The following is a 20,419-nucleotide window of genomic DNA, read 5'->3' on the forward strand; positions in this document are numbered from 1 at the left end:
GCAAAATGTAAAGTAATTTGAAAAAAAATCAATATTTTTAGTCTTTTAATTAATAAAGTTCACTTTAAGTAGGTAATTCCCATAACTTACAATTTAAATTTGAACTCCAGTCGTTGGCACTGCAACTGTGTTGTGTTAACTGCCTCGCTAGTTGCGCTGCCGTCATAATTAACTGCTCCCCTAAGTTTACAGTTAAAACCATACAATATAGCAAATGCTAATAAAGATAAAGAATTTTACTTGGCAGGGATAGGGAGACACTTTGGGAGAGTCACCCCAGCAGCGTTCAACATCGGCTGCTCTTCATCCTGGGCGCTGCCATTTCATTCCAACACAAAATTTATTGAAACTTTACCACCTTCCTTGTGTGGACAACCCGATTCACCTCCATGTAAGTGTCCTGGCACACCTTCCTCACACTAACGACCAAAATCACCTCACGCAAGTGTCCCGGTCAGGGCCTCTGCTCACCTTCCTCATACTGACAACCTGGCTTGCCTCCAGGCGAGTAGCGATAGAGAAAAGAATGTGTGCTCATTGAGGGCATTGCTAGTTCAACGGGGCAAACCTGTGTGTGTGTCAAACCAAGTCTCAGCGTTCCCCTGCGGGGCCCATCCACCCAGTCTTCTTTATTTGAAATGCGTGTATGTATGTATTTATTTATTTACCTTTTTTTTACTGGTTGAGTTTTCGGATGGTTGAATTCTGGATACTGGGAATTCTACTGTATTATTCTTCAGGTTTCTCATTGTTGATTGCTAAACTGAGTATCCTAAAACCTTAGTCCTTCTCACACTGCCACCTAATTTAGTGAGTCCATTCCCTGTAATTGTGTTGTGTGAAACATACCAACCTGGCAGAGCGAGGTTAAATTCAACCAGCTCTGAAATTTGTAGGGCAAGTGTGTGTCATAATACTGGAAACATTTGGTCTCCTTTGTTATACTGTATTTATTTTTGGAATCAGCATTGACTTGGACAATTGAGTTTTTTTTTGTCTGTTAACATTATTCAAACAATGCTTTATCTTTCCATCATTCCTCTTTACACACTAATACAGCGATATATTTTAATTAAAAATATTCATTTTCTTCACATGAAGTTGAGACTTCACACATTGTGTGAACTGTCTGCTGCTTTGCCATTTTGATCTAGCTGCAATTAAACCAAGCGCTTCAGGTGATACGAATATAATTCAATTGAATTAACAGATGGATTTGTCAATGTGGGACCAATTGACAATGGTGATTCTTCATTGCTTTCAAAGTTATACATTTCATCAAAATTTAATGTCCCCTGTTCTGTGTGACAAGATAAGAGTCATAGAGCTGCTCAGTGCAGAACAGACCCTCTGTCCAACCCGTCCTTGCCAATCAAGGTGCTAATCAGAGATGCTCCCAGATACCTGCATTTGGTTCATATCCCTCCAAAGCTTCCCTTTCCATGTATCTGTCGAAATGTTCTTTAAATCTAGTAATTTTGTTTACTTTTCCAGCTTCCTTTGACAACTTATTTTATTCTTTATTTGCAATAAATTATATACAATACAGGAGAAGAAAAACTGTTCAAGACTTCAACATTCATAGTTTCAATTATATTGGGTAAATTATTTACAACACAAAAAAATGTTCAAAACTTTTTACATAGTGTCAATCATCTCATCAATGTACATTTCACATTTCTCTTAATACTCTGTTACCATCCCTGTGGCATTACTGTGGCACCTTGTTGTTTCTCCCTCCCTCTGTTGGTTTCTCCCCTCAAAGCCCAGTAATGGGAGGACTCTAAACTATTTTCCTTCCCCACAGCGCCTTTGTGTTGGCTGTACAAAATCTCAGCATGCCCCTCAGCATGTACTCCTGTAGCTTGGAAAGACCAACAGATTTTGGGCTGACCAAAGTGCGTCTTTCACCAGGTTGATTGTCTTCCAGCAGTTCTGGATGTCGGACTTTGGGTGCGTTCCTGGGAGCAGTCCATAGATCAGAGTCTGCTGCTGGGGATGAACTGACAAAGCCCCCTGCATCCCTTTCCATACACTCTTTGTGAATTTACATTCGGCAAACAGGTGGGTGAGTCTCCACTCCACTGAATCTATCCCAAGGATATTGCTGGGAGAGCTCCTCTCACTGCCAGCCAGGCCAAATCCTGGTGCTTGTTTGTGAGCCCTGGATCCATCGAGTCTTCTCTCTCAGTTTCTGCAGGACATTCTGTGCTGACCACTGCTTGATGGCCTTGTGGTCAAAGGTGTTGTCCTGGAAAAACTTCCTCAAAGATAGGTAGTGTGGCAAAGTCCAGCTAACTGTGCAGCAACAGGGCCAGGCCCATCCTTCGTAGCATATGAGACAGGTTGAATCTCAGCAGATCTTGAGGCAGCCACACATGAAGGTGGTCATCAGGATGAGATTCACATTTTTTTCCCCAATTTTCTGGTGACTTTAGACCCTATCCATTTTGGAGCCCTAGATGAATCTGAAAATTGCTCTAGTATCTGCCAGGGCAGAGGTGCAAGGGATGGGTCACACCTACGCCATATAGTGCATCACCAAGAGTACCTCGCACCTGATTACCAGGTTTTTCCCTGTTATCAAGAGGGGAGCGCCGCACCCACAGACCCAATTTTTGGTGGACCTTTGCAATCTTCTCTGACCAATTCTTTTTTTAATTTTTTTTAAATTTTTCACACTGTGAACCATATCAATCAAAATACATACAAACATTTCCCTCTTAAATATACACAGTGGCATTTTCTACCCCCTACCTTCCCTCCCTTCTTCCCACCCCCCTCCAAACCCATTAAACGTTCAACATATACAATACAATAAAACCATTAAACAATGTCATCACACAATTAAAATAAACAAGAAAATTGTGTCCTCTAATTTTACACACTGCATCAGGTCATTTTGTCTTCTCATTTTATCTTTTTAGGGGGTGGAGGTCCGAGGCAAGTCCTCTCTGTTGTGTTCCATGTACGGTTCCCAAATTTGTTCAAATAATGTGACTTTATTTTTTAAATTGTTATTTTTTCCAATGGAATACATTTATTCATTTCGATGTACCATTGCTATACTCTCAGGCTCTCTTCTGATTTCCAAGTTGACATTATACATTTTTTTGCTACAGCTAAGGCTATCATAATAAATAATTTTTGCGCTTCATCCAGTTTGAGGGCTAATTCTTTACTTCTTATATTTACTTAGAAGAAAGATCTCTGGATTTTTTGGAATGTTGCTTTTTGTGATTTTATTTAATACCTGATTTAGATCTTCCCAAAACTTTTTCACTTTCTCACATGCCCAAATTGCATGTACTGTTGTCACCATTTCCTTCTTACAGTGAAAACATCTATCTGATAATGTGGGATCTCATTTATTTAACTTATGGGGCGTGATATATAGCCTGTGTAACCAATTATATTGTATCAGGCGTAACCTCGTGTTTATTATATTTTTCATAGTTCCAGAGCATAACTTTTCCCATATTTCATTTTTTATCTTAATGTTTAAATCTTTTTCCCACTTTTGTTTGGATTTATAACTTGTTTCATCATTTTCCTTCTCTTGTAGTTTGATGTCTTTATTATCATTGTTTCTGTAATCACATATTCAAAGCTGCTTCTTTCTGGTAATCTCAGTCTGCTTCCCAATTTGTCCTTTAAGTAGGTTTTCAGTTGGTGGTCTGCAAACATTGTAGCTCTAACCAATTCTTGATGTACACAGCCCCTTTAAACCAGATCTCCAGCACCTTCAGGTAGTCAGATCTGACTGAGAAGGGAATGGTGGACTGATTGGACCAGTTCCCAAAGAGCATTGCCTTGCTCTTTTGATTTACCCTAGCCCCTGATGCAGACTCAAATTGCCTACATAAGCTAGTCAGACTGATCGTGCACCCAAACGGAAGGCAGCATCATCGTCCACATACAGGGAGGCTTTGACCTGAGCTTCTCTGCTGCCTGGCAACATCACTCCTCTTATGATCTCATCCTTCCTGACAGGTTCAGAAAAGGGCTCTATACAATACACAAATAAGCCTGGAGACAGGACATCTTTGCCTAACTCCAGACTTGATGGGGAATCCATCTGTTCCAACCAATTGATTTGGACTGCACTACAGATGCCTGTGTAGAGCAGTTTAATTCAATTTCAAATTCCTCCCAAAGCCCATTTTGGAGAGCTCATCCATCGTGAACATGTGTGAAATATGTTCGAAAGCCTTCTCCTTGTCTAAGTTGACAAGCAAATGTTCCCCACCCCCCCCCCCCCCCACCCCCGTCCTGCACATAGGTGATGGTGCCCCTAAGCAACATGAGCCTTCGAAGATCTTCCTGTCTGGAACTATACATGTGTGGTCTGGGTGGATCACCTGTCTCATAACAGACTTGACTAGATTGCCGATGGCCTTAGACAGGGTTTTGTGGTCCACATTTTGCAATGAAATTGGTCTCCAATTCGTGAAATCATCTTCCTCCTCCTCCTTCCCCGTTTTGTAGATAAGGGAGATGATGCTATTCCTCATGGAATCTGACATGCTTCTTGCTGGAAGTCTAGCATTGTATACTTCTAGCAGGTCTGGGCCCACCCAGTTCCACGGAGATGTATAGAACTCAGCTGGTAGACCATTGCTTCCTGGAGACTTACTCAACCCAAAGGAACAGATGAAGTCTCTCAGCTCCCCCAGGGTAATTGACTGAACTTGACATTCCCTCTTCCTGTCATCTAAGACCTCCGTGATAGAGGACAGAAAGTCTTTGGAGGCCATTCTGTCTGTAACCTTGCTACCATACAGGCTGGCATAAAAGGATCTGCCAATCATCTGAATGCCTGTCTGCGAGGATGTGATTGAGCCATCCTCTTCCTTAAGGCTGTGGATCACAGAGTTCCTTCTGTGAACCTTTTAGAAGAGGAATGTGAGCACATCTTATCCTGCTCCACTGTGTGGACTCTAGATCAGAAGGTGATCTTGGAGGACTCTGAGGTGAATAGCAAGGCTTGCTGGCTCTTCACCTCTCGAAGTTCCTCCCTCACAACCACCCTTCTCAACTGCAGGAGGAGGAGTTGTTGCAGTTCTGACTAGAATGAGCTCATCTCCCTCTGACGTGCTCTCTGAACATCTTTGAGGATAAAGAATCTCTTGATGTTTTCCTTGGTTGCTTCCCAACAGGTCACTGGGGAGTCATGGTTCTCCAATCAGCATACTCCTTTAGTTCCTCTTTGTTCTCTGGGGTCAGTAACCACATTCAGCCTGCCTTCTGGTCCTCCTATATCTGACATGAGGTGTGAAGAAAGCAGTGGTCAGAGACTGGCGTAATGTCGGTGATTCAGACCGTGATAACCTTCGACATGAAGATGAAGACTTTCTGGGACCGGCTTGAGCTGTCTGATCTTGACCAGATGGGCTGTGACTGAGCTCCACCTGCAGGTGTCACACAGCTGGGTGTCCTTTACTGTCTCCATCAGGAGTCTGGAGACCAGTCTAGTCTGCTGTTTACACTACCGGATCTTCCAGCCACATCGATGATGCAGTTGAAGTCACAGGCCAAATTGACTGGCCTGGACATCATTAGCAACAGTGGGAGCTGCTGGACGATGGCCGGCATCCCGCTCTGCGTAGGCAAGGCGTACACATTGATCAGTTGGAGCAGGATGTCACAGTATTTAAGGCCCAAGCCCCCGCCCCCCCACCACCTCCTTAACCTTGATGATTGAAAAGTTGCCCCCCCCCCACCCCCACAACAAGATACCCAGACCAGAAGCACAACAATTGTTCCCCACTGACAATGGGCCCACCACCGCGACCACCTTCGATTGTTTTGAAGGTGTGGCAACCCGCACTCCTGTAAGAAAATAACATCAGCATTGACTTTACCAAGGTATTGTAAAAGCGTTAACACATTGCATAGTGTGTTTCACACTGTGCACATTTAGATATGCAAATTTTGGTTGACAAGAGTCCACAGTCCATACATCTTTATAGTCCAGATGCTGAGAACCTTGCAGGCTTCTGCTTGCACCTTGACCCTTCCCCTTGCTTACTGTGTTCTTTCCAAGTTTCTTTCTTGAGGCTTCTTGCGCTTTCTTTCTTTATCACTCTGTTTGCCATTCCCCCTCTGTAGCTCCCTCCTCCATCACCTCTGCCTATTTTGGAGGGGCCTCCAGTCTTGTGGCTGGGGTTTGAGAGCTGAATGTGCTTGGAGTCTGCTCTCTTCACCTGATCTCCTTCTCTGTCACAGTCTGTGAAACTCTTGAGTCTTGGTCACAGTTGCAGCAGAGGGAATGTTGACCTTTGACAGCTTGTTCCATAGGCACACCACCCTCTGAGTGGGGGAAAAAAATTCCCTTCAAGTTTCTTTTAAATCTTCCCCTCTCACTTTAAATTTATACCCTATTATTTGACACTTCCCTTCATGGTAAAAAGAAACTGTGAACATTCACCTTGTTATATTTTATTACCTTATTCTTTGAGAAGAGGAAAATTATGCATTATTTTTCAAATTCTTTTGTAAATTTGCAATATGTTGTGAATGGCCCAAATAAAATCATTAATATTTAATGTTTTGAGTAATTTTAGTTTTAAACTCGTTATTTGGTTTTTAAAAAAAATTCTGCTTCCCACACCTTATGACAGATAGATAGTTTTCGCAATGCTGTTCATAAGCTTGGATAAATTTGCTTGTGTTACATATCAAAAGCAAAATAACTCTGTCCATCAGCAAAGCAGGTCACTTCAGTGGGAGAGAAATAATGGACAATAAAGGGACGGCAGGGTTGGCGTAGCAGTTAGTGGAACACTTTTACAGCACCAGCGATCGGGATTAAGGTTCGAATCCCACACTGTCTGAAAGGAATTTGTACATTCTCCCTGTGTCTACGTGGGTTTCCCTGAGGGCTCCGGTTTCCTCCCACCATTCGAAACTTATGGGGGGGTTACAAGGTAAATTGGATGGCACAGACTCTTGGGCCAAAATGCCTGTTTCTGTGCTGTATGTTGACATTTTTTTTAAAAATTAAAAAGGGTTCTGGCTGCAAACGTTGACCGTTCTTTTTTTCCCCACAATTGCCACTTGACCCACTGAGTTATCCAGCAGATTGTTTGTTACTCCAGATTCCAGTATCTGAGTTCTTCGCATGCCTCTGGTCTGTGAACATCATCGCTGAGGTATACCTATCCACTTAAAAAAACAACTAAATTTCTATATACCTGAATGTAACCAACCTTTTTCATGGGCATAGTGCAAATGGTTTCAGCTTATTTAAAAAATGGTACTTTACTATCTAACATCTCAGCAGAAAGTGAAAGCAAAATAACTGCAGATGCCAAACATCCAAAATAAAAACAAGCAGCATCTATGGAAGGAGAAACAGAATGTTTCAGGTCAAAGATCCTCGGTTATCTCAGATATTTGCATTTTCCATTAAAATATGCATGTTTTATAAAAATGCTTTGTTTGGTCAATATTGTCATTTGTCCTATTTCTAGCTATACTTCCATATGAAGGGATAACACAGATTAATTGATTTGTGGAAAAATGATGCAGCAAAAAATCTTGAAAATGGAGCAAAATAGATTTTTAAGCTCGAACACTTGAGTGGTCATCCAGCCGTGTGGTTAATGTATAAAGGTCCTAAACAATTTTAAAGAAAATAATTTTGTATCCATTGTTAGGTCTGCTTTGTTCATGAATGAGTGAGTCAGACACCAGACTGAGTCGAAATCAAGGTTCTTTGTTCTTTATTACCGGATTGTAACACTTGCAACTAACAGTGTTAGTTGGAGAAGGCGCATTCTGCCGTTATCAGCAAATGGTGTTTTTTTTATACCTCAGGATACGTACTTAGTAAATTATCATACCATTACATTGTCCAATGAATAAACTGTTGCTACCCTTCTCTGTTAGTCTGCTGCACATCATTCTTGTTAGTGCAAAGCTTATCTTGAGTGTACAAGGTCACATCTGCATCTTGTTACGGCCCAGCACTGGGTGACTCCTTCTTCATTCCCAGCTCATGATGTTTTTACCTAACACCATTCAAAAAAAAGTCAAAAACTGTACATTTCATATTAAGTTGAAGTGGAAAAGGGTGGAAAGGTTTTTGGGATAATTGAGCTGATAATTGTGTCGTTTGTCTCTTTAGGATCAACAATCATGTATTATTACTGAAGTTGTTAATTGTGTCATTAACTCCAGGATATGGTTACTTTTCAAGCCCTAACATCAACACAATAAACAAGTTTGACCTGCTTCTTATTATTGGATACTCTGGGCATGTCAGAGATTTTGCAAACCTAGGGCTATTAATCAAGCTTGACAACTTTTATTGATTGAGCTTCAATGGTCTGGTTACATGCCATGCAGTTTATATATTGTTGTTTAATTTGTAGCCACCTTGCGTGCACTCTATCTAAGTGACAACGATTTTGAAATCCTGCCGCCAGAAATTGCAAAGCTCACAAAGCTGCAGATAGTAAGTAATTTATCTAAATTTTTGAAAAATCAATTCAGTTTTGCCATTCTTTTAAGTTTTGAATAAAGCCTATTCGAGTAAGCGTGGAATTTATTTTGTTAGTAGATGCCAGCTGTTACGGCAGCTCTTTCCTTCTCAGTAGAGACTAATTATAAATGGATATGATGAGAGGAATAAAACGAAGAATTTTTTGTGAGCGGTTTCATTTGAAATCTGAATTGGTCTAATAGTTGTAAATTTTCAGATCAGCCTAAGGGATAATGACCTCGTATCACTGCCAAAAGAGATTGGAGACTTGTCTCAGTTGAAAGAGCTCCATATTCAAGGAAATCGACTAACTGTGCTTCCCCCTGAAATGGGTAAGAATTGTCTGCTTTATTCCATAATAAATAGAAATATTTTAAAATGAATACCTGATATTTTAAAGATCAGTTTGTCATGTGATAGAAGTTTGAAGAACAAACTTATCTAAAGACTTTAATGATAATTTGCCATTCTTTTTTTTTCTTCATTGAATTTGCTTGGGTGGTAATTGTGATCATTTAAATTAACTAATAGTAAAAATATTAATTATTTATATAAATTTTTACTGAAAGTAAAATCTGCATCTATTTAACTGATGTCTCATTTGCTAATTGTCCTGTGAACTGTAACTGTTATTTTATAAGGAGGAAAATATTAATAAATATGATTTTAATTTCATACTTGGCTCGGTGTTGGGATTATGGAATTGAGAGCTCTCCCTAGGCACTCCCATGTCAGCTCAAATAATTTTCATGCACAGCAATACTGTGAAAATTAGAATGAAAGGGTTCTTATGAAGGCTGTCCTTGCTTTATGGATTGATTTAAGGAATGTGTTAGCTCACTAGGCACTCATAATTATGGATTTTTTTCAGATTAGAGACATATGCAATGTCATTTAGAAAATATATATTTTTTCCACAATTGTCATACATCTAAAAAGAGCAGGTTTGGAAGTATAGGAAGTAGAAATATTTTAACTCAACCTCTACCCATCCACTTCACGTCCCTCTGTCCCAGCCTTGTGGTAGGAAACAACCCTAAGCAATAAAAATAGATAAAAGTCTCTTTGTTTACAGTAATTTCAATCTTTTGCTTGAACCAATTTTGGTCAGGCCCAGCTGAAACCCAAGAGGTGATAAAAGGGCAGGGAAGAAAACGGACATTAACTGCTCGTGAGCTGGAAGGTGAAAGTGTGCAGCTGGACCCAATCTTTTCTGCTTCTTGTAGATGGCCTTTCACCACATTAAGCCAAACCTGATTGCCAGTGCACAAATTCAATTCCATTCCCACACAATTTTCACAGCAACTGAGGCCAACGGGGGTGGTAAGACATTGCTTTGCAAAAGAAGCCAGAGATGGGTAATTGATTGCCTCTCTGACTGGATGCCCGTGACTCGGGGATCGGTGTTGGGTCCATTGTTGTTCGTCATCTGGATGATAATGTGGGAAATTAGTGGCAGATGACACTAAGATTGGAGGTGTAGGAGACAGCGAGGAAGGTTTTCAAAGCTTAAAACAGGATCTGAACCAGCTAGAAAAAATGTGCTGCAAAACAGCCGATGGAATTGAATGCAGACAAATGGGTGGTGTTGCACTTTGGGAGGACAAACTAAGGGAGGACTAACACAGTAAACAGTAGGACACTGATGAGTGTTGTGGAACGGAGGGATCTGGGAATACAGATAAATAATTCTTTGAAAGTGGTGACCAGGTAGATAGGGTTGTAAAGAAAGCTTGTGGCAGACTGGCCTTCATAAATCAAAGTTTTAAGTACAGGACTTGGGATGTTATATGTTGAAGTTGTACAAGACATTGGTGAGGCCAAATTTGGAGGTTTGTGTGCAGATTTTGATCACCTACATTCAGGAAAGATAAACAATAAGATTTGAAAGAGTGCAGAGAAAATTTAGGAGGATGTTTCTAGGACTTGAGGAACTGAGTTATGAGGAAAGGTTGAATAGGTTAGGACTTCATTCCCTGCTGAATTGGAGAATGAAGGGAGATTTGATAGAGGTGTACAAAATGATAAAGGGTACAGTGAAAGAAGCCTTTTTCCATTGAGGTTCAGTGAGACAAGAATGAGAGGACGTGAGTTAAGGGAGAAAAGTAAAAGGATTAAGGGGAACATCATGGGGCACTTGTTCACTGTGGTGAGATATGGAATGAACTGCCAGCAGAAGTGATGTAGATTTTATGTCGATATTTAAGAGAAAATTAGATGGATATATGGATGGGAGGCGTATGAAAGGGTATTGCTTGGATGCCAGTCGATGGGACTAGGCAGAATAATAGTGTGGCATGGACTAGATTGGTGAAGGGCCTGTTTCTGTGCTGTAGTATTCTATGGTTTCTACAGTAACCCCATAGACGCTGTTGTCAGCTTATTCATCTTTTGGGTTGGGACTGTTCTTGTCAGTCAGGCACTGTAGGTGATGGATGAAACCCCTGGTGTTAACTTGATCAATCTTAATTGCTCCAGGACTTGTATTTTAGGCTTCCTTTTCAGAGGTTCTTATTGGGATTATTATTTCTGAAACATCCGGTGCTTAGCTCATTGGAATGTTGCTGCTGCCAGGTAATTTGTAATGCTTTAACTCTTTCCTCACAGGGAACCAACAGAATGTTTTACAAAATGTGGCTCATGATATCTGTCTATGTCCTTCTGAGCTCTGATTCACTTCTGTTATTAGTTACTACATTAATAAGTTTATATCATACACAGAATTGGGTATATAATTACAGTTTGGGTCCACATCAAGCCTTGTTATAAAGTTCTTTCCAAAATGTATTTTAAAAGTCCACATACAACATTCACGGAGCTACTTTCTGCAACACAATTAATGTGTTCCAAATTTTAATATCAAGGCGCCTTGGTGAAAATGAAGTCAGTGGGCAGGAAAACTCTGCATGGTTTAGAGTTGTATCACACACAAAGGAAAGGAGTTGTGTTGTTAGAGATCACTCATCCTACCTTCCAGTATATCACTGCAGGAGTTCATCAGGACATTATCCTCGGCCAACCATCTTTAGCTGTTTTATCAACTGCCTTCCTTCAATCACCAAGCCAAAAGGAAGATCATTTATTTAAAGTAATGTGCTCAGTTACGGTCACCTCATCTTAGAAAGGATGTGTGGAAGCTTTAGAAAGGGTACTGAGGAGATTTACCAGGATTCTGCCTGGATTTGAGAACATCTACTGAGGAAAGGTTGAGGGAGATGGGGCTTTTCTCATTAGAGTAACAGAGGATGAGGCCACTTTATTAATTTTGTACCCCTCTATTATTAGAGGCCTATCTAAGAAGGGACAGCCAGCACTTTATTCCCAAGATGACAATGGTCGACAATTTTTTTTTCTCAAATTTGTCCTGTTATTTTTAACATGCTTGTAATCTCTCCTGGGATTCCCCTTTATTTATCTGCCAAAGCTCTTTCACGGTCCCTTTATGCCTTCCTCATTTCTCTCTTAAATGAACTCTTGCATCCCTTATGCTCAAGGGATTTGCATGAGCCACCCACCTTTTTTCCTTGCCAGAGCCTCCATATCCATCAACAGCCTTGGTTACCTTATCAAACCATGTTTGCTCTTCACTCTGACTGGAGTTTGCTGTCCCTGAACTCTCCCTGTCTTACTTTTAACAGCCTCCCACTTGCCAGATGTCCATTAACCTGCAACTGAACTCTATTAACCAACTTTTGAGAGGTCATACCCAATGCACCTGACCCAGAAGCTCGATTAGACCTGCCAGATAAATAACTGGTTTACAAAGCAAGCCAAAGTTTGGGTATGCTGTGGCCTGTGACATGCCTCCTCAGTCCAAAGTCTTTCCATCAACTGTGAGGCACAAAACTGCTGTGCATTGGAATATTTTCCATTTGCTTAGATGAGTGGAATTGAGCTACTATTTAAAAAAAAACTCTGTGCCAACCAAGACAAAGCATCCTGCTTGAAAGGTTCCCTATCTGCCATCTTAAATATTCACTCCCTCCACCATTGTGAATGAATAACAGTGGTTACACGTTAGTATCTTATCTGTGTGAAATAGGACAAAGAAATAATACCAGCTTTAGCCTTAACGGTGGCAGGGATGCCACATTTTGAGAATTGCATTCATTTCTGGTTGCCGAATTACACGAAAAATAGAGGCTTTGGAAACTATGCAAAAGAGAATCACCTGGGTTAGAGCAAACTACAAGGCAAGGTTGGACATAGTGTTTTTTTTCTGGATCTTTGTAGGGTGAGGGGAGATGTAATAAAAGCTCATAAAATTATTGATGGGGTAGAGAATCGTTGTCTTGTTGAAGTAGAGAATGGGAAGATCAAGTACTAGAGGGCATAGATTGAAGATGAGAGAGAGAGAAGATTTAAAGAAGATGTGTGAGGAAAGGTTTTTTTTCCCAGAGGGTTTGGTGCCTGGAACATGATGTCAGAGAAGGTGATGGAAGTAGGTTTAATAGTGACATTGAGACAGGGAGAAATTAATCATACAGGCAGATGGATGGGTTTAATTTGGCATCATGCTTGGTTTAGACATAGTGGTTGGAAGAATCTGTTCTTGTCCTTTATTGTTCTGTGAAGTGAATGTTCTTTAACTGCAGAAACTGGCATCTTCATGCAGATTGTGGAGCTGGAAAATTATCAACCAGCTTCAGCTAGTTTTATTTTGAGAAAATTCTAACCACTTCCTAAGCACCCTGGCTTCCGAGAAGTCAATTTAATTTGTTCTGCATCACATCAGAAAACTACTCAGTGCACTGGACTTAGTGACGGGATCCTGTTGAAGGTGTGCCTCATTAATGGTCATTCATTATAAAGCATTTCCTCTTCAGTCAATTCCAGCAGTGATACCCACCTGCCAAATAGGGACTGCCCCTGAGTTCAAGGTCCCAACCCCCTCCATAATGTCCCTGTTTTGCTGACACAACCTATATGTCCTATTCCATTAACAGAATGCATCTGATGGGGATCATGTCATGGTGATAAGCCATCTGGAAAAAAAATCAAAGCATCGAAGCCTGTAAATACTTAAAAAAAAAATACAGAAAGTACTGGAAACACTCAGTAGATCAGTCTGCACCTATAGAAGAAGAATTTTTTTTACAATAAACGTCCAAAACTCCAGATGCCAGAAATCTGCACCACCCAAGAATCTGGACATCTCGAAAACCCTCAAACTTTTGTAAAATAGCAGGCTTTTGTGTGCATGCAAGCACAAAACTTGCAAAATGAATGAATAAATACATATTTGTTCTGTTATTAAATTCTCAACAGCCCTTCAAAATAAGCATTAATTTTGTCCCTTTTAATGGTTATATTCGCACCACTAAAGTTAGGCTGATTGGCCTCCAGTACCCAGCATTTCAGTCAGCCAATTTTCTGATATCGCTCTTGTATAGAGGGAGGACTCAAGTTGTGGTCAGTGTAAGCCACAGTGTTAAGAGCAGGTGTGTTCACATAATGTCGCAGGGTATTTTGGACTACCAATCCTGTTATTGGCTATTCAATGACAGAACCTTTACTGTTGTGCCTTTCAGTAGTAAAATCCATTACTTTAGATAACACAGTGACCTCCATAATATTTGGGACAAAGATACAATTTTTCCTTCATTTGCCCCTGTGCTCCACAGTTTTAAATTTATAATCAAACAATTCACATGTAGTTAAAGTGCACATTCCAGATTTTATTCAAGGTTATCTGCATACATTTTGGTTTGACCATGTAGAAATTACAGCACTTTTTATCCTCCATTTCCGGGCACCATAATGTTAGGGACATTTGGCTTCACATGTGTTTGTGAGTACTCTGGTATGTTTAATTGCTTCTTTGTGCAGGTATAAGAGAACCAGACTTGCTCCGAAGCTTTTGATCCCCTTTGGATTCTGTAGTTGATATTTTATGACATGAGGACCAGAGTTGTGCCAATGAAAGTCAAGGAAGCCATTATGAGGCTGAAAACAAGAATAAAACAGTAAGAGACATCGTCCAAAGGATTACCAAAATTAACTGCTTGGAGCATCATTGAGAAGAGGGTACTGGTGAGCTCAGTAATTGCCAGTGACTGAGAGGTCAAGGACCACCTCTACTGCTGATAATAGAAGATTTCTCATCGTGATGAAGAAAGATCCCTAAATTGCTGCCCAACAGATCAGAAATACTCTTCAGGAGGCAAGTGTGGATATGTCAATGACTCCTGTCTGTAGAAGACTTCATGAACAGAAATACAGAGGCTACATTGCAAGATGCAAACCATGAGTTAGCCAGAGAAACAGGATGGCCAGATTACAGATTGCCAAGGAGTATCTAAAAGAGCCTGCATAATTCTGGAAAAAGGTCTTGTGGACAGATGAGAATAAGATTAACCTGTATCAGAGTGATGGCAAGTGCAAAACGTGGAGGCATAAAGGAACTGCCCCTCTCATCTGATACATGGAGGTGGGTATGTTATGGCCTGGGCATGTATGGCTGCCACAGGTACAGGCACACTGATCTTCATTGATGATGCAACTCCTGATGGCAGGAGCAAAATGAATTGAGTGTATATAGTCATTTATCTGCTCAACTTCAAGCAAGTGCCTCTAAACTCATTGGACAGAGCTTCATCCTACTGAAAGACATTGATCCCAAACATACTGCTAAAGCAACAAAGGAGTTTTTCAAAGCTAAAAATTGGAAATTTCTTGAATGGCCAAGTCAGTCACCTGATCTAAATCCAACTGAGCATGACTTCCATATGCTGAAGAGAAAACTCAGTTGTGATGATGTCTATGAATCAAAGACTTCAAGTAGTCAACACATGCAATGGATATGCAACAAATCTTTAAACATGATTATTTTAATATATATGTCATTGGTGTGTCCCAAATATTATGAAATGAGGGGACTATGTATATAAAGTTGTGTTATTTCTACATTGTCAAACTAAAATGTACACAAATACACTTGAATAAAATCTGGAATGTTCACTTTAATCATGTGAATTGTTTGATTACAAATTTAAAACTGTGGAGCACAGGGGCAAATGAAGGAAAAGCATGTGTCTTTGTCCCAAATATTATGGAGGGCACTGTTGCTTTCTTAGTCGTCCTAGATATTCGTACAGTACAGAAATTGATCCTTTGGCCTACTGAGTATGTGCTGACCTATCATCACTAATTCTTTTATTCTTTTCTCATTCCCATCAAGTTTAATTAGATTCTACCATTCATTTACCTGTGCACTGGGGAAAGTTTTTAATTATCCAGTGTTACATCTTTGGGATGTGAGAGGAAATGCCACAACCCACATAATTTCACAGAAAACCTGCCATTTCAGACTGGACCCAAAGTCAGGTTTGAACCGGCAACTTTGGAACTATGAAGCAGCAGCGCGACTACCCCATCAACATTGGGTGACTTGTTAAACAAAATAATTATTATTAAAGAGTGAAAATGGGAGAATTGAGGTTTGTGACTAAGTTATGTAGACTTTAAGAATATTATTAAACTAGAGGTGAAAGAGAAAGAGAAGCCTTTAGGAAGGCAAATCCAGAGAACTTGACTGTACAAGTTGATCTTCGCTGAAGTGAGTGAGAATATACAGGAGATTAGAATTGGGGCTTTAATCAGGACATTGGAGAGCTCAGAGATGAGGGGAGTTCTGAAATGATTAGTAGATGAGGATTTTGAAAACTGTTCCATCAGTAGAAATGATTAACCAGTGCAGTGCATTCACTTGTTGGTGATTATAGGCATTTTGAGGGACTAAGTTTGTGAACACAAGAAAATAGTTTTAATAGGTTTCTCTTTCCCTATCCCCTGATCCCTTTCCTCCAGCTCCACGCACCCCCATTCTATGCATTGAGAGATCTATCCCCTCCCCATCATTTTCCAGCCTTTTTTTCCTTTTGCCCTTCCACACATATCCACCTGTGACCTCTTGCCTGTGCTCCTCCCCTTCTTTCTTCCTCCCCCTACCTTTTGTCTTCAGCTGTTCACTTGCTTTTTTTTTCATACCTTGGCAAAGAGCTCAGGCCTGAAATGTTGGTTATATATCTTTGCTTCCTATGTATTCTGTGTGACCTGCTGAGTACTTTTGTGTATTAAACCACAATCACCATTTCTGCATATTTTGTTTGTTTAACAACAGGATTGAAGGTGCTTTGAATTTTGATGTTTTGGACTTTGTACCATCACATTCCACCATCACATTCCTTCTCCTGGTAATCCTTGTATCGAGTACTCTGATTATAGGTGAATTTACTTAAGTTTTCATGAAATTCTTGTAACTTACCGAAGGGAAAAGTAACATTTTAATTATGAATGAAGAATGAACGGGTGATCATTTTAAAGAAAATTGAGATCTCTTGTTACTGAATTCTCAGTATACCAGCCTGAATATTATTAAAATCAAACAACTGTTTCAAATGTCAGCCATACTTTGCCTTGTGTACTTAAATGAATTTCATATGATCTCCAATATAAATTGCAGAATTTCTTCATCCTGCATTTCCAATATTCTACATTTGCATAGGTACTGAGAACATATCCTGCTCTCTCTCATATATATATATATATATATATATAGAAATATTTATATTTATTTATGGAGAGAGAGAGAGCTATAAAGCTATGAATTGCTTCAAGATTAATCATTTGATTGGTGGGCCATTAGTATCTCTTTGTTTGTGGAACTTTGTACATCAGAATTGTGAGCCTTCTTCCAAGCCAAGATAGCTTCTTTGATAGGACATTGTAGAGGAGCATGAATCCTTTGATTGAAAATATGACAATATTGCATGTAGAGAGAAAATTGTGAAAATGGTGACTGCAAATGCCATGTGACACTACAGAAGCAATAACGGTTCATAAGGTTGATAAGCTGACCTTCTACTAGAAATTTTTTATTACCATTTTACAGTAGCGTTCACTTGACAGCACTCTTTATCCCTAAGGCAATTTTGTGTTATTGCACATATCATTCACGATTGGAACTTGTGGGGGGCCAAATGGTTTGGCTATGAAACTTCATTAGATTTGCACCTGAAATTCAATGGTGGAAATTCTGATTTTCCCAGAATATTCACATATCATCAATCTTGAATTGTTGTGCGGGTTGACAGTTTTAATAGTATGATTAATGTTTCAAAATTGGTTGCAAATTTTAACCAACAAATGACTGATAATAAGTCCAAAGTGATTGTCACACCAAACCAGAACTGTGAAACTTGGTGAAACTTAGCCATTAGCTTTTCAGGATATGGAAAAGCTTTTTAGATTTGGTACAACTGCTAAATGTGTAATGCCTTTTTCTGAGCAGTATGTAAATCCTTGGGAATAGAATATTGTTCTGAGTGAAAATTAGTGTTGTAATATGCCGTAGGGAACCTGTTGCCATTCTTTTGGAAAGGACGTACGTGCATCTGACCCAAGCGCATGGTTAGTGTAGTGGTTAGCACAATACCTTTTCAGCGCCAGCGATCGGGACTGGGGTTCATATCCCGCACTGTCAGTAAGAGGTTTTGCTATTCTCCCTGTGTGTGGTTTTCCCTGGGGGCTTCGGTTTCCTCCCACCGTTCCAGACAGACTGGGGGTGTAGGTTAATTCGGTGTAAATTGGATGGCACGGACTTGTGGACCAAAGTGGCCTATTATGCTGCTGTATGTCTAAATTTTAAATAAATTTAAAAATTAAAATAAAAACATTTAAGAATAAATTCTAAAAGTCTAACCAAAAATTGCAAATGAATGTAAACTTGGGTGACACAGTGGCATTGTGGAGGTGTTGTTTCACAACTCCAGTGACCCTGGTTCACTCCTGACCTCCAGTACTATCAGCGAGGAATTTATATGTTCTCCCTGTCACTACATGGATTTCTCTATAGGTGCTCCTGTTTCCTCTCACACTACCAAAGGTATGCAGGTGGACAGGTTAATTGGACATTGTAGCTTTGCCCCAAGTATTTTTGGAAGTTGATGAGAACATGCATAGAACAAAATTAGATGAGTGTAGATAGGTGATTGATGGACAGCAGGGGCTTGTTTCTGCACTCCATAATTTGATGCCTCTAAGAATGAAAATGCTTACTGGCCTATTGGTGATTGAATAATTGATTAGGAATGGATTCCTCTCTGGCACTACCAAGCCCGTAGTCCAAAAGAAAGTTAATTCTCATCCTCTAAGAAGAACATTAACTTATTTTCATTCTACTCAAAGCAAAAACAAGCTGCTGGAGAACTATTCTCCTCCATCTTTACTTGGGGCTTTTGTTCCAATTTTGTGAATTGTCATCATTCAAATTAAGAATGGAGGTTGGCCAGACTCAAACTGTTACATGAGGAATCAGAACGTTGTTTGTGGAGGATGGAACTAAAGTATGATGTGGTTATAAACGATACGAGGTGTTGGAAGTTAAATTCAAATGAGGAATTTGCTGTTCACTAAGTCATAATCTGAACTTAAATGTATCAGATTGTAAGGCCTTTTTTAAAAAAAAAATAAGGAAGAGCTAAATTAAATGTACTTTTACAACATTAATATGAGAAGAATTATTGGAATGATGACATAAAAATCCATCAAAATGTAATGAAGTGATGGAAAATTAAAGGGGCTGAATAGTCCAGTCCAATTAAATTTTGACATGCTGCACAGTAGCAGACCATTAACTTACAGCCCTAGTATGTTTTGAACGGTAGAAGGAAACCAGATCCACTGGAGAAAATCCACGCAGACATGGGGAGAACGTTCAGTTCAAACTCCTCACAGATAGCATGGGATTCAAACCCCGATCAGGTCCCAATCACTGGCGCTGTAAAGGCGCTGTGCTAACTTCTATGCCAAATGTGGCATTTTTCATTAAAACTTTTATATTAAGTCTGCTTTCTTTCTGCCCTTTTTAATATTGTTGTGGCTTACACAACATTACAGAAAAGTAATAACAAACATCAATATTCTCTTGATCAGATCAGCCATGTATTCAATGTAAAATCTGAAAATGTAGAAAATGAAGTCTTGGACCTGAATTTTAAAAAATCAAATGAAAATTGGAATTCTCTCTTTTGTTGAATATGGACAATGAATTGCACATTCTGCCAGGTTTGAATTATGGGTTATGCGTCCCCTCCTGGTGAGATCTTGTGCATTGACGCCTCACACCTTTAAAAGATAAAATGTGTTATGTTATTCTCTCCCCTTTTTTTAATGTTATATGGGGGTGGGGGGGGAGGGGGAAACAATTTAATGTACTGCATGTTATGTATTGGAATTTTGTACCATAATTTCTTTTAGTTACTGGCTTAGCTATACCCAGGGCAACCTTTTGAATGAACCTTTTTTTTTGCCTTAAGCCCATTTCAATTGGAGGCTTGTACAAAATCGCTCTGTAGTACGCCTTCCTTTGTGGCCGATTGAAGATGAATAGGGAATAGAAGATGGTTCTGTTTTAAGGCTATCCACCATGCCTTTGGAATTGAGAATTTTTATCTTATTAGATTGCCTAATCCCATTGCCTGCTGTTTGATCCTAGTTAGAATGCGAAAGCTGCCTGAGTTACAGATGAGGGAAATGGGTGTAAATTCCCAGGCTGGAAGCACTGGAGCATACAACAGCTAAGGCTATTGCTTCTGTCTGACAGAAAGGTGAAACGTTTCCTGCATGTGTATTTAATAATGGAACATGCCAAGAACTGAACAGAAAACTTAAGTGAGGCAAAGGCAGTTTAATCGATTCAGTTGTCATTGAATGAGACAATTTACTGTCCAACTTGAGTATAGTGCGCTTTATGAAGTGATAATGCCTTTCAACAATGACAGTATATTTTGGTAAATGAAGTCATCACGTATTATCTGATGGTACTTAGTTTTCTGAGCTTAATGAGTTCACAGTAAGCTTTCCTTCTTCACCAAAGCTGATTATTCTATATGGACAGACAGCTGGATCAAAATGCTTTCTCACAGTGCT

At 39.7% G+C, this 20,419-nt stretch overlaps 1 protein-coding gene across 2 annotated transcripts in view; it reads left to right on the forward strand.

Moving 5' to 3' along the window:
* The window catches only part of rsu1 (Ras suppressor protein 1), a 188,704-nt gene that overhangs the window by 76,830 nt on the left and 91,455 nt on the right, over positions 1-20,419 (forward strand). For both annotated transcript variants that reach the window (XM_069914262.1, XM_069914263.1), the window contains exons 6-7: positions 8,379-8,461; positions 8,706-8,820. In XM_069914262.1, coding sequence (XP_069770363.1) covers positions 8,379-8,461; positions 8,706-8,820 — 198 coding nt within the window. The remainder of the gene's footprint in view (positions 1-8,378; positions 8,462-8,705; positions 8,821-20,419) is intronic.

This window comes from Narcine bancroftii, chromosome 1 (assembly GCF_036971445.1).
Source record: "Narcine bancroftii isolate sNarBan1 chromosome 1, sNarBan1.hap1, whole genome shotgun sequence".
Taxonomy (NCBI): Eukaryota; Metazoa; Chordata; class Chondrichthyes; order Torpediniformes; family Narcinidae; genus Narcine; species Narcine bancroftii.